The sequence below is a fragment of the Octodon degus genome, unplaced genomic scaffold, assembly GCF_000260255.1.
Source record: "Octodon degus isolate 3935 unplaced genomic scaffold, OctDeg1.0 scaffold00031, whole genome shotgun sequence".
Classification (NCBI taxonomy): domain Eukaryota; kingdom Metazoa; phylum Chordata; class Mammalia; order Rodentia; family Octodontidae; genus Octodon; species Octodon degus.
The window spans coordinates 13,775,781-13,790,099 of record NW_004524607.1 but is presented as its reverse complement, the minus strand read 5'-3'; the positions used below and the strand labels follow the sequence as shown (position 1 = coordinate 13,790,099).

General features: G+C 52.5%; 1 protein-coding gene across 1 annotated transcript in view; it reads left to right on the top strand.

The window, feature by feature from the left end:
- Foxk1 (forkhead box K1) overlaps positions 1–10,134 on the top strand; it is a gene marked incomplete at its 5' end in the record, with an annotated part of 55,093 nt that extends 44,959 nt beyond the window's left edge. The window contains 5 exons of the mRNA XM_023713373.1: positions 644–837; positions 1,808–1,974; positions 2,073–2,357; positions 3,477–3,701; positions 4,049–10,134. Of these exons, the coding sequence (XP_023569141.1) occupies positions 644–837; positions 1,808–1,974; positions 2,073–2,357; positions 3,477–3,701; positions 4,049–4,329 (1,152 nt within the window). The remainder of the gene's footprint in view (positions 1–643; positions 838–1,807; positions 1,975–2,072; positions 2,358–3,476; positions 3,702–4,048) is intronic.
- Positions 10,135–14,319: the final 4,185 nt, after the last annotated feature.

Sequence of the window (14,319 nt, the reverse complement as noted above, 5' to 3'; positions counted from 1 at the left end):
TTTTTTTTTTTTTTTTTGGCAGTACTGGGGATTGAACTCAGAACCTTGCACTTGCCAGGCAAGCGCTTATTCTACTGAGCTATCTCCCCAGCCCCGTATTTTGGTTTTTTTGTGGTACTAGAGATTGAACCCAGGGATTCCACCTTGAGCTACATCCCCTTTTTTCTTTATTATTTTGAGATAAGGTCTCACTAAGTTGCTAAATTGCCTGATCTGGGGCTTCAGCTTGCAGTCCTCCTGCCTCAGCTTCCAAGACTGCTGGATTACAGGCATGCACCACCACTCCTGGCTAGCCGTGTGTATTTTATTTGTGTAGGACCTCAAGACATCTGTCTTAGACTGATGTCCACTGCTATTTAGTGTTTTCCCTCTGGCTGGCTTATCCCAGATGAGTTTTGAGCTCTGCAGGACCCTGCGGCTGTCGTGTTCCTGTGCATGATTATCTGTTTTTGTTTTCTCTGTAAGGAGTGGTGATGGGCTTTACCTGTGTGGGACTTGGATAGGAAAAACCACCTGAGCGGCCCACAGCCAGGGTGGGCCTGTTGTTCCATCACTTCCAGTCCTGCAGTGCTGTGCTTGGCCTCAGGACAAGGGACCTGTTCTTCACTATGCTGGTGACCAAGGCTGTCTCTGCCTCCCACAGAACTCCATCCGACACAACCTCTCTCTAAACCGTTACTTCATCAAAGTCCCGCGGTCCCAGGAGGAACCTGGCAAAGGATCTTTTTGGCGGATAGACCCCGCCTCCGAAGCCAAACTAGTGGAACAGGCCTTCCGAAAACGAAGACAGAGAGGTGTCTCCTGCTTCCGCACCCCTTTTGGGCCTCTGTCCTCACGGTAAGTCCCCCTCTCTGCTGGCCCATGCAGGGACATGGCATGGAGCTATGGCCCTCGGCTGCATTCCCAATAGCCCATCTCAGCACCCTGAGTGTGCAGCAGCTGGTGAGGGCACTCAGCTCACTGCCTGCTTCCCCATGTGAGGGACCCAGTAGACAGCCCTGTGCTCCCCATCCTGACCCAGTGCGCGGCCTTTTCAGGGCTGAGGAAGAGAGGCTCTGCTCTGCCTGACCACTTGTGCTGTAATCTGGCAGCATGGTGCTGGGGACACGGCCTGCCCACTGGTAGGCAGAGTGGGGGCTGGTGTATCACCCCTCATGGGAGCACCCAGCTGCCTCCCCCTGCCTGGCAGGTCCAGGCCTCTCCTGTTCACACACAGGTGGGTGGCTTTTGGGAAGCAGCCCCAGGCCTAGCCAAGGGGAAAGGGAAGGGGCAGGGAGCACCCTCAGGAATTCTTCAGGATTCTCCCTGTAGGAGATCAGGGATGCTTTCTGTTCAGCGTGGTTTCAAACCTGCCCTGTGAAAGACAGCCCAAAGTTTTGAACACCACTTCCAATCTGGGCTGTGTGGTGGTTGTCAGATGAACTGGTCTTCCCAGTGCCCGTCAGAAGCTGATCTTTTGCCATGGCTGAGCCACTCTTATAGAAGATAGCCTGTGTGTCGCGGGAGGTACATGCACTGACTGTGGCATATGCAGTGGAGCCACCAGTGATGTGTGCTCCCCATTTAATGGAGGCCCAACCCCACTGTGTGGAGTTAACAGTGCTGGGTCTGTGTCACCAGGTAGCAGTCGTCACTACCCAGAACTTTAGAGCTGGACAAATTTCAGTGGGGCAGAGAAGAGCCTCAGGAGGCATGGGGAGGGTACATTCCGGGTAGGCTTGGGGGGGGGGGTGACAGTTGGAGTCATTGCCAAGCAGTGGCAAGTTGACTTACCTTGGCAGCTCTCTCTTTCTCTGTCCTTTCTCAGGAGTGCTCCGGCCTCACCCACTCACCCTGGGCTGATGTCCCCTCGCTCCAGTGGCCTGCAGACTCCAGAGTGCCTGTCTCGGGAGGGCTCCCCCATTCCACATGACCCTGAGCTAGGCTCAAAGTTAGCCTCCGTCCCGGAGTACCGGTATTCCCAAAGCGCACCTGGTGAGGCACGGTTCTGTCCTTTCCCTGGCTGTGGTGGAATGCAGGATGGTGCCCGCAGGGCACGGCCATCCCATTGCTGTCCTATCTTCCCCGTGCAGGATCCCCCGTCAGCGCGCAGCCAGTGATCATGGCTGTGCCTCCCCGACCATCCAACCTAGTGGCCAAGCCTGTCGCCTATATGCCAGCCTCCATCGTGACCTCACAGCAGCCCTCAGGCCATGCCATCCACGTTGTGCAGCAGGCCCCCACCGTCACCATGGTCAGAGTGGTCACCACCTCCGCCAATTCAGCCAATGGCTACATCCTCGCTAGTCAGGGCTCAGCAGGGAGCTCGCATGACACTGCGGGCACAGCTGTGCTAGACTTGGGCAGTGAAGCCAGAGGTGAGTAATATAGCCACCCTGCCAACACCTGCCACATAATCACTGCCATGCGCCATCACCTGGGCCAGCAGGTGGAGGTCCAAAGAGGCCAGGTCTCTGCCATTGTCTCCTGCAAGTATGTACTTTCTTTTTCCAGTGCTGGGTCTCGAACCCAGGGTCTTAGCACTGAGCTATATCTGCAGCCCTTGTCTTATTGTCATTTGGAAATAGGGTCTTACTATGTTGATTAGTCTGGGCTTAAACTTGTGATCCTCCTACTTCAGCTTCCCAGAGTGCTGGATTTACAGGCTTGGGCAAACATACCTGGCTAAGCATGTCCTTTTTAAGCAGGGACTGTCCATCATAGGTCCAAGAAACCCAGGTAGCCTCCTCACTGATTCTTCAAGTGGCTGTGACTCTTATGCCAAATTCTGTTTCCTCTCAGGGTGGCACTGGATTATGCTGTGGGGTCCTACATACAGTTGGAATGTAATGTCTCCTGAGGGAGGGAGATTAAGCCTGAAGGACGATCCCTCTAGAACTAGAGTCTGTAGAGGTCACTGGGAGTGAAAAGTAGCTGGGAATCCCCCCTGGAAGGCAGGATCCCAGGACGTCCCTGTATACATATGGCCAGAGCACTGGGCCTGTCAGGAATCCTCTTGGGAGCTCTTCTATCCTGGGCAGCATCCAGGGCCACTCTTACCACTACTGGCTCAATCTTACAGCAACTTTTTATTTTGACGTTGTCAATGAAAACTGTAAGACTGAGTTACTGCGCCAAAAGCGAATGATTTCATTCCAAATTATACTTTTTCTTTTTCAGATTAAATTTGGTTTGGTCAAAGGTTAAATCATATTTTTCTAAGACTTTGTTTTTCTTTGGAAGTATATTTTGTCCATGTGATTTTCATTTGAGAGGCAGTTTTCCCAGTGCCATGTAGCACACAGACATGTGCACACACATACACATATCAGTGAGCCCTTTTCATTGGTGCACATCCCTGACCTCAGTGGCCCAGTGTGTTTTCTTTGTTTCTGTGGTGCCGGGGCTGGAGCCCAGGGCATCCAGTGCACCAGAGAGTGCTCTACAGCTGAGCACCGCCCCCAGCGCGTGGCTCTGATTTGCCCCGTGCCCCACAGGATTGGAAGAGAAGCCAACCATTGCCTTTGCCACGATCCCTGCAGCCAGCCGAGTCATCCAGACCGTGGCCAGCCAGATGGCCCCTGGGGTTCCTGGACACACTGTCACCATCCTGCAGCCAGCCACACCAGTAACCATCGGGCAGCACCATCTCCCCGTCCGGGCCGTCACTCAGAACGGAAAGCATGCGGTTCCCACAAACAGTTTAGCCACCAGTGCTTACGGTGAGGCCCCAGGCCCAGATGCGAGGACAGCTCAGCATCAGAAAGTTTGCTGAACCTCTCCCAGTTTGCCTCAGCCCATTTATTGAGCGCCCACTGTGTGTTAGGCGCTTTGTCAGGTTCACACCTTACTAGGTGGGACAGGAGACCAGAGGAAGGAGGGTGTGGGTACAAAGTGGGCTGGGCTGGTTCAGGGCAGGCCACCTTTGGGTACTAGAGCTCAGGGATGGTGCCCTCCTTTATGCTGGCTGATGGGTGTTGGAACAGAGCACCCCAGGACTGGCACGCTCAACTTCCTGTTTATTTGACTGAGCCCAGATCCTAAGTAACCTGCTGTTTCTTTACCCTAGCTCTCACCAGCCCCCTGCAGCTCCTTGCAGCCCAGGCGAGTTCGTCCACACCAGTGGTGGTCACCCGGGTATGTGAGGTGGGGCCCGAGGAACCAGCAGCAGTGGCCACAGTAGCCACCAGTGCCACCCCAACTGCAGTCACCTCTACTGCCACTTCAGCCTCTTCCAGCGGGGAGCCGGAGGTCAAAAGGTCCCGGGTAGAGGAGCCTGGTGGGACAGTGACCACGCAGGCCGGAGTGATGGCAGCTGCCGGCCCCCAGGGCCCAGGCACCGGGGAATGAAGTCACCTGCATGCACGCACAAGGGTGGAGTGGGACTCACCACAGGAGCCCGAGTGGAGCAGACAGCTGCGCCCGGACAGATGTGAGGGAAGCCTGGCAGCTACCTGCCCCTTGGCTGCCACACCAGAAAACTCGTCCTGCCCAATTATCTCCTGTCCTCCCGAAGTTGGAAACAAAAACACATAAATAAGTTCAGACAACTGATTGTATGCTTCTGGGGATTCTGCGTGTCTTTCTTTCTCCTTTTGTACCATTGTCCCTCCCTGGCCCTTTGGTCAAGGGTGTGGGGAGAAGATCAAGCCCCAGCACCTCAGGAACCCAGCAAGATGCCCCCTGTGACAAGGAGGACCGCATCCCACGTCCTGGCCTCAGAGCTCTGCCGAGACAGTGCCAACAGAAGTGCAGCTGTGCATAGCCCAAGGCCTCTCTGGGAGACAGAACAGGAACCAGTTCCTACTCTAAACCAGGAATAGGCCAGAGAAAGGCAGGAACTGTCAAACTGGAGACTGGTTTTGGTGCCTTCTCCCCAAAATGGCATAGAAAACATCAGCATTAAATGGGATGGGGAGGGGAGTTGTCTGGTTTGGCTTTGGAACCCAAGTGTTTCTTGCTGTGTTAAAACATGGCATACAGGCTTATTCCAGATTGGAGCCAAAAGCCCATGGGGCCCTGTGTCTTCAAAGCTTTCATCCATTGACAGTTGAGTAGCTGTGGTCACCCAGCCATCAGCCCCCCCTAGGAGAGTGAGCCGGCCGCCCCATCTGATAACTTCAAGAAGGATCAGCGGCTCCTAGTTAGCATCAAGACGGAAGCCCCAGGTAGAGATTGGTGGAGATTTCTCCAGCCGAAGCACGACCCATGTGCCACATCACAGGCCCAAGACACACAGGCAGATGGTGCTTGGGGAAGGAGCCAGTCACCTACTTGGCAGTGAGGACTTTCATGTGCCTGTCACTGGAAGACACAGGAGAGGTGAGCTCCAAGTTTGTGGCACCTCTGATGTCCTGATGCTCATGGCCAATGGGACACAATCTGCTCACATTCTTTCCAGCCACATTCCAGTTTCTCGACCACCCCAAATCGACCCACTGTTTGAAATTGGAACTGTTTCTTCTGCCTCATGCTTGGGGCCTTGGGTCAGTTAGCAGGCAGGAAACGCTCCTCAGGCAGCAGCAGGAAGCCCTGTGCCAACGTCACTGGCGTGACTGCAACATGGTGAGAACCAAAGGACAGGATCAGTTGATCCCAGGTCCCTTATGGAAGCCCCTCTGCTTGTCCTGACCAACAGCCAGCCTTGAGCTCTGTCATAGAAGGAGTAAAGTGGGAGCCTCTTGCCCTGGCTCCTCTTGGATGATGCTTTCAGGAAACATCACTACATCTTCATAGAAGTCAGCCTCCAGGAAGCCAGTCCCTCTTTTGTGGCTTTGGAGGTGGATCATCTCAGGAGCAAAAGCATGGTGGGCACAGCTCCTGGAGGCACAGCCTGCCTCACCATCACAGCCTCACCAGCAGACAGCTCCCCTGCCTTGGGCCTGACAGGAAAGCCCCCACAGATCAGGTCCTGAGCAGTACAGGACGGAGTAGTAGCCTGTCCACAGGAGCCAGGAGAGCCAGCAGCCGGCAGGGCACGCAACACCTTAATGGAGGGTGCAGCTTTGATGGTGACTCCAAGGTAGCACTGGAAGGCAGGCCACAGCCAGGCTGGGACAGGGCTGGTAGGCAATGTGCCAGCCCCATGCAGTATCCGCTAGCACTTGGCCTGCCCCACTGGGAAAAAAATCCCTCTCCTGTTGCTTTTTAAAGCCCTCCCCTTGCTATGGCACTAAAAACTTCAATGGGAAATAAGCTCTGTTCTGAAGTTCGTATCTGTGTGGCCATGGTGGAGTTTCAGCAAATCAGGTGCCGGTAACAGCAGTTGACCAGTTGACTGTGCCCTTGCCAGATGGTGCCACAGAGATGTGGCTTCCTTCACACCAACGGTTTCTGCTGCGCTGCTCTCTTCCTATAAATGCGGTCTCCTATGTGCCTGGTGCCTGTGTGGGTCAGGGGAGGAGGGTTAGGGTGAGGGGGTCTGAGGAACTGTGTGACAAGGGGCATTAGGACCTCTTGTGTCTTTCCCTTTCTTGGGCCTCATTTGTGCCCAAACTGCAGGATCTTATCAGTCTGTCTCCAACTTGTTTGCTCTCCTGGCATCAGGGACATTCTGTCCTCTGTTGGTGACTTTGATATGGTGCCAGGGGAAGGGGTGGGGAGGACAGAGACATGCCCAACTGCAAAGAGGGATGGGGGAGGGATCTTTGGGATCAGTGCGGATGGTTTGGTGCAGAGGCCTCTGCCAGAGGGACTGGTCTGGGGGTGCAGGATGAGTGAGGGTCTCTGGTTGCCCACCAGGCAGCACACCTGGCTTGGAACTCACTAACCAAAAGCCATAAATCCTGACCAGAGGCCCCTGGTGTGTGCCGAGCCTCCCCACGGGGCCTTTCTTGAGTGCATCCACAGGGTCAGAGCCCAGTTGTGTGCCAAGAGAGCTGATGCTGGGCTCGGGATGCCCGTGACCCTCCACAGGACAAGGTCCCAAGCAGCCTTCTTCATGGCTGAGGGAGAGCTGACCAGCCATGGTTCTGACAAAGGGTGAGCATTACTGCAGCTGTGGATCCTGAGGACCTGCTGGGTCACCCAGGGTCCCTGGCACTGCACGGCCTGAGGTGGAGAGGAAACCAAGAGGGGCACCACCATCACCTCAGCTCATCTGATGGGCTGTAGATGGAGACTGGTGTCCACTCGCATCCAGTGCTTTCTGCCCAGCCATTGCCACACTTACAGATGTAAGAATGGGGTCAGTGACAGAAGTCACTGGTTTTAAACAGTTGGGTGCATCCCACCAAGACCAGCTTTGTAGTGCTGGACATGAGAAGGACTCCTGGCCACTGTGGCACCGGCTGCAGCGGGGGAACACAGGGAGGCCCAGGGCACCGGGCCCGGAGAGCATGGAGCATGCTGCAGCACTGTGCTCTGCACCTGGCTTCCTGGATGAAGCCCGGCCTGGCTGCCCTGGAGGAAGTCTCTAACCTTGCCTTCATGCTTCTTTCCAAATCCTCAGAAGTCACGCAGATCACACCTCTCCTGTGGTCAGGACCGTGCTGCCCAGTCTCACAGACTTTTGTCGCTGAATCCTCCCTGGGGAAGGCTGGAGCCCAGAGTCTGGGGCCACTGGGAGAGGCAGTATGGAGCAGTCCTCAGCCTCCCTCCCGAGGCCTGCTTTGCCCCTACGCGTTAGTTGTCTGTCCTTTTTGTTAGTGGAAATGAACTGCTACATTGCTAGGGAGGTGTTGGGTGATCCCAGGTCCTGCTCCCTTTCACATGGGGAGGGAGCAGATGGGCTTTACCCAGGCTGGGATCGATGTTTTCCTGCCTGTCCCCCACCTCACCTGGTCCCCAGGGGTATGAAGCTGAGGCAAGGCCTTGGCCCCTGCCCATAGCTCTTCTTTGCCCTCACCAGGCCTGGTGACAGCCTGCTATGAACTCACAGGTGTCACTCGGTTGGCACTTGTCTTACCGCTGATACAGAGAGCGCTCTCCAGGGACCTTGTGTGAGTGGGGAGGGTTCCTGGTAGACCGAAACCTCTACTTAGGGAGATTTAATTCAGGAGGAAGAGAAAGCTGCCCTCAGGCTTAGGAGCCGTGTGCTCCTTTCTACAGACAGAAGACCAGACCTCACTTGCAACACAAGAACTTAGATGAATGTGAGTCAATGTTAGAAAAAAAAAAAAAAAAATTTTCCCATAGCTTTTAGAGAATAGAAACAAATAGTGGGAGGGGACACTGCTTTTCTTTAAAAGCCTCAAATTCCACTTTGCCCTCAAGTGGCTTCTTGTGGTCTGAGGGATGCGGCCATCTCCGGATGGGCGCCCTTGGCTGTCCTGCACACCGGCACCCCGGACAGTGATTCCATGCCATGGCGCAGTGCTTGCTCCAGACTGAGTACACAAAGTGGCTCTAAGACTACTCTAGTAAAAAGAGCCTTTAGAGCCCAGGAGTGGCCCCACCATGGACTGCCGGCTTCAGATGGGAATGCATTCACCGCAGCCTGGTCTCTGGCCTCCTCTAGAATACCTCTGCCTCGAAGCAATATTATTTAATAAGAACAATATGGGTTGTTCACGTTGCTGCTATGAAGACAGAATCTTAGGCCGTAGCTCTGGAGGGCCCCTTCACATGCTTTGGTTCTCTGAGGTGAGGGCAGAGTATAGACTAGAACTGGTCCCCTGCCAGTTTCTGGCTTCACTCATCACAGTCCGCTCCTGTCCTTTGCAGCTCTTTGTACTTCCTAAGTTCCTTTCTCTGGGCCTTGTTTTTCCCACTGGGGTTTTCTGAGTACACAGGACACCCCTGGTCATCGTTGTGCTTGCTCCTCTTGCTCAGGTCTAGGGCAGGACATCTGCCCCTGGCATCTTCTCTCAGTACCAAAAGCTGCCCCGCTGGTGCCTGGTGTCTGGCAAGCACTCCTTTCCTGCTGCAGCCAGAGATCCAGATTGTCTTGAGTGTGGGATAGAGAAAGGTTCATCCATTTGGGACCTGCTATCTCCTCTGTCCTCCCGGAAGTCACCACTGCTTGGCAGAGAAGGATTGTGTTAGATGACTGGATGTTTTCCCTGATCTGAAATAAACAGTGGTCTATTCCACTGACTTCATGTAGGAAAGATGTTTTACACTTAGGTTCATCAACAAAAGTTGCTTGAGCAGCTCATTGCCATTCCAGCAGCTCTAGGTACTCTGTCCAGCTGCTCTTCTCTAGAGGGACTGGGCTCCAATCTCCAGGCCCCAGCTCTGCTGCTGGAGGGAATATCTGAAACTACATGGGAGGGGGGTAGCTGCCCCACGGAGGTGCTTCCTGGGCGTGTAAAGTGGGTGGCATTCTCCAGGAGGTGATGGGAATGTCTTCAGGGCAAAGCACCCAAAGGACAGAAAGAGGTAGGAGCAGGAGGTCATTGCTGGAGGTTTCTGCTGGTCACATCGTGACCCAAAGTCTGAGTTCAACCCCAAAGCCCAACCCACCACCCTGCTGGAACTTCCCAGTGTATTCTTGTGCCAGACTGAAATGAAGATTTCTTCTTTCACTGGGTGTGCCTTGGGGATTTGTTAGCTTCTTTTACGTAGGCTGTTGGTTGGGCTGCTCAGTATTGTAGTACAGTTAAGAGGGCCATGGTCCTTTTCCTAGGGAGAACCTCCACTTAAAAGCCCTTACTCTTTCTTTGCACCTGCTTTTTCTGTCAACCACGAAAATGGGAAGAAAAGCCCAGCCCCAGACAAGTGGCAGGTGACCTCTGTCCTTGGGTCAAACAGTTGTGGACACTGGCGCATGGGACCCCAAGGCCCGGAGAGCAAGCAGCATCCTCAGGTCATGACCTTTGGGTTGTGGTCGTCCAGAGGCCGCCAAGGACAACTGGAGGGGGCGCCAAGGGACCCTCTCATCCTCACACCTTAAGAGTAAAAGGAGATCAGAAGAGTCCTGCTTTTTGTTCTTTATTTGGGGATCTGTTTCTGATCTGTGTAGGGAGCTGGGCCCGAGTGAGTGGGGCTGGACACGCCCCATCCTCTGGGTTTTCTTCCTACAGTAACAGCACTTACCCCGAGTCTAGCACTATCCCCTGGTTCCTGGCCAGGCTGGCTGAGCTGGGAGGAGCCCCTGCGGCTTGAAGGTAGATTCTTTGCCTTTGTTACCTCCTCTGGCTGTGGATTCAAACTGCCTGTAGCCTCTGAATTTCTGGGTTAGCTGGTCCAGATTTTTTTTATAGTCAGTAAAAATGGGGTTTAAAAAATCAAACATTTAAAGTTTGGTCCTTCTCTCTTCCTTGCTAACTCAACGGGAGGCATTTTGGATTCCTAATATAGCTTAACTTATCTGGTTTGGTTCCTACTGCAGGAAAAGTGGCAGGGAGGGGAGAGGCGGCTGTCTGGGTCTTCCCTTAGACTCAGCATGGAAGGGAAGGGTCAGAGCCAACTCTGAGATTGTTTTTTTTTTTTTTTTGTTTTGTTTTTTTGGTTTTTTTTACCTGAATGATAATTCTCCTGTAAAAATAATTGAATGGGGGGGTGGGTGTTGTTCGGGGAGTGTGTATGTGTGTGTGTGTGTTTTTATTTTACAGTGGCTGTCTAAAGTATTTTCACAATACGTTTAATAATCAGTGCTTTAAAAAGCAGTGGTATCCTCTAAAGTGGGATCTCCAATTCAAGCTGGGGATTTGTCCCACACCCATGGGGAAAGGTCCTGTGGGCAGAAGCGCTGGAGTCAGGAGAGCCAGTGCACCCACGTCTAAAGCAGCTTGCCTGGGTTTTCATTTCAAATGGGATACAGTATTTTTTTATTATGGAGCCATACTTTTTTTTAAAAAGTTTGAGATCTGAATGTGATTTCTAATTGTATCAGACGTTAATGTTTTAAAACTATAACAAAATTTAAAATTTCTACTTGTTTTTTTTTTTTCCATTTAACTGTTCTTTTATCTATTAAATTGTTGTATGTGGATGGGGAAGTTTTGTTTCTCCTCTTAGCATTTGTTTCTATAACCAGAAATAAAATTATATATTAAAGAAATGACACCAGGTGCCAAGTGGTCCTTGCAAGTGGGTGCCAGGCGAGGGACAGATGAATGGATAGATGGCCTGGACACAGCCCCTTTTCTCCCTGCATTGAGGGAGCCGTACCCCCAAGGTGCTCTAGAGGCTGAAGGATAACTCCTGGGGGGCTGTACTTCTATTTGTCCTCAGCACTGGGCTCTTGGGAAGAAGCAGATGTCTGGACAGATATGCCTTCCATAGGTGCCCATGACTGCTGAGGACTTCTGAAGCCCCAGAGTCCTCTGGGCATGAGGGTCTGAAGACAGCTCACACCTACCCCTCAGACATGGCCAGAGAAGAGCCAGCTGTGCCATCCCCTGCCATGGTGCTGACTCAAGCGGAATACAGTGCCCACAGGGACCTTGAGCAAATGAGGGTCCCTCCATCACTTAGCCAGGAAACCACTCGTGCCTGCCTTTGTGTTCCCACCAGGGCCTTGCTCATTGTGGTTGGTGGTCAGCAGGGTGACATGGCTGGGCACTGACTCACATGCCCCATCGCAGCCACGGGACTCCAAACTGCCATCAGGTCCTGGGCAAGTCCTCTGCGCATCACCTCCAGTGAAGCCAGCTCCTTCCCCTCCTGAGGGGCTCCAGATGGGGTACGAGACACTGGGTGTTTCTGCTGCAGGTTGCCTCTAACTGGGACTTTAAGAAAACGTATTTTCCAGACCTCTGTCTTCTGTCAAGGTTCTGTGATGTTTGTGCACATAACCAGTTACCTCACTCAGCTAACAGATCACGCTTTTCAGACTTCACTGCTGCCCACAGCAAGGGCTGGACTTTGTACACTGACTGGTCCTGCTATAGATGGCTCCATTTCTGATGTAAGATTCTGACCCCAAGCACCAATGTGATATTAACAGATTCATTCCAGCTTAGGATTCCAGCCAAATGACAAGTGTGAGTGGGAATATTTATTTTTTAAAAAAAGGCTGGTGAGATAGCTCAACAGCGTAAGTGCCTGCCTGGAAAATGTGAGTTCCTAAATTTGATCCCTGGTACAAGAAAAAAAAAAAAAAAAAAGCCACCAATACTTATTTCCTCTAAGGAATGGTTGTTTGGTATCATTTTTATCTTTACCTTTCTTTAGATTCTGGTTTTGAGTAAGACTTTTTGTAAGAAATAGGTCAGATAATGGTAATCATGCTTGGAGAGACGCGAGAGATTGAGCAATCACTAGCACACAGTACTCAACAATGAGCTGCATTGGGAGGCTGGGTATGGAGCAGGGAAACAAAGACACAGGACTGTGTGTTGTAGCATGGTTTGTTATTCCAGAATCTGGAAACAAACCAGATACTCCTAAAAGAACATGACAGGCAAAGTCCTGCATGGAGTGCAGACAGGATCATGGCTACCTCTGGGGGAGTGGGGATGGTCGGCAGGGACACTGGGTGCCTCCAGGGTGTTGGAAATGGTCTAGATGGAATCAGCCATTGCATGTTATGATTGCAAATCAGTCCCTCGTGAACAGAGCCAGTTAAAATGCTTACCAGTTTGCTACTGCTTGATGGAGCTGTAAAAACTTGCTGAGCTCATTTAAGATCTGAACATTGCACCACACAAGTCTTACCTTAATCCTAAACAGGAGGCTGCCCACAGGTTGCCAAGATTATCCTCTCCACCATTCATCTGTCCCTCCCTTCCACAATTCACTTGGCCTTGCTGGGCAGCTGGCTCCTGCCTGCATCCTCAACACCAGTGGCTGAGCCTCAGGGAGCTGCAGGAATACCACTAGGGCATCTCAAAAGTATGTCTGAATCTGCCCAGGTATTGCCTAGCACTCAGCCCCTCTCTCATCTCCCACCCTGGTCTTCTCCATGTTTACCCCTTCCTGACCTCCCTAGGTGAAGGGCATTCCACCCCACTACTTACACTACTCTGCTGCCAGAACCCTAGGCTTTCTGGCCCAGCCAGGGCTCACAGTTGCTCGCTGAATGAGTCTGCATACTTTCTTTTAAAAATGGAAATACATTTTCGATACATAATAATTACACTCATCTTGCAAAACTGGTCCATATGCATGTCACAACTTAATCTTTTTCTTTTTTTAATGTATTTGGTGCAGGGTTTCACTACGCAGCCCGGACTTATAGTGATCCTCCTGTTTTGAACCTCCCCAGCGCTAGGATTACAGGCAAGCACCACCACGCCTGGACTCAGTCGCCCGGAGGCGGGGCTAGCGCGGCATGTGGTGCCACGGATGGAACCGTGGTTCCTGCGTTTGTCTAAGCAGGCATGTGGTCCACTGAGCTTCCTCGCCGGCCCGGCTTGATTGTTTTTACTTCCCCTACCCTTCCCTGGTGTATCCCTCCCTCAAACCTCCACAAACTTCTTTTTCTGCTCCAATATCAATTGAGTTTGGACCACTCTGTGCCCAACAGAAACCTGCTTGATTTTCTCATTTCTCCTCTGGTCCCCAAATTCACTGATTACCAAGGCCTACGTATCCCACCCCCGAGTAGTAATGGAATCTGCCCACTTCGTCCTCTCCTGCTCAGCACCCTTCTCCCTCCCCTGCCATGCTCCGCCTTCTGGCCATAGGAGTCAGGTGGTCATGCTGCCCTCTTCCCCTTGTGCCTGGGCGGCATAGTGTTTGTCATGTGGGTTGTGGCTGTCCAGTGCGGCACACACTCAGGAGGTGGAATTCTACCGCCATGGCTCAGCACAACCCAGATATCCTACACATGCAGAATAGAAACTGGTATCCCCTCCAAGCTTGGTGCCTCCTCTGATAAATGCAGTGACGTCCTATCATTATGGTGGGGACTGAGTCAGATTTTTAAAGTAGTCCATATGGCCCATGATATACGCTAAATAAAGTAAACTTTAAAACAAACACAGCTAGCCAGAAGCAGTGGCGCACTCATGTGATCTCAGCTCTCTGGGAGGGTGAGGCAGGAAGATCCCAAGTTCCTGCCCAGCCTGGGCAACTTAGTGACTTAGACCCTGTCTCAAAATTTTAAAAACGGAAGGTGAGGCTTGGGGATGTACCTCAGTCAGGCCTTAGCTTTAAATCTCAGCTCCATCCCCAAAATAATAATTTAAAAATACATACTAATTGCCTTAGCTGCCTCGGAAAATGGCAGGATTCTGGCCCCAGCTGCATGTCGCAACCTGTGAGTTTCCAGGCCATTCTGCACACGGGACCCCGAAACTCGCGAAACAGAAACCGGAAGACGACAAGCGCACAGGGGCACTGTGGACCCCAGATGTCTTCGGCGCCAGATTCCTCCGCAAACTGTTTAGACATCAAGGAGTCCTGGGGAACTAAGGTTCCGGGATCCCAAGATTCCGAGGGCACCCGGGAGTTTGCCAGGACACACCACAGACCAGGTGCTTCCGGTCCCGCCCCATGATGCTCTGCGCC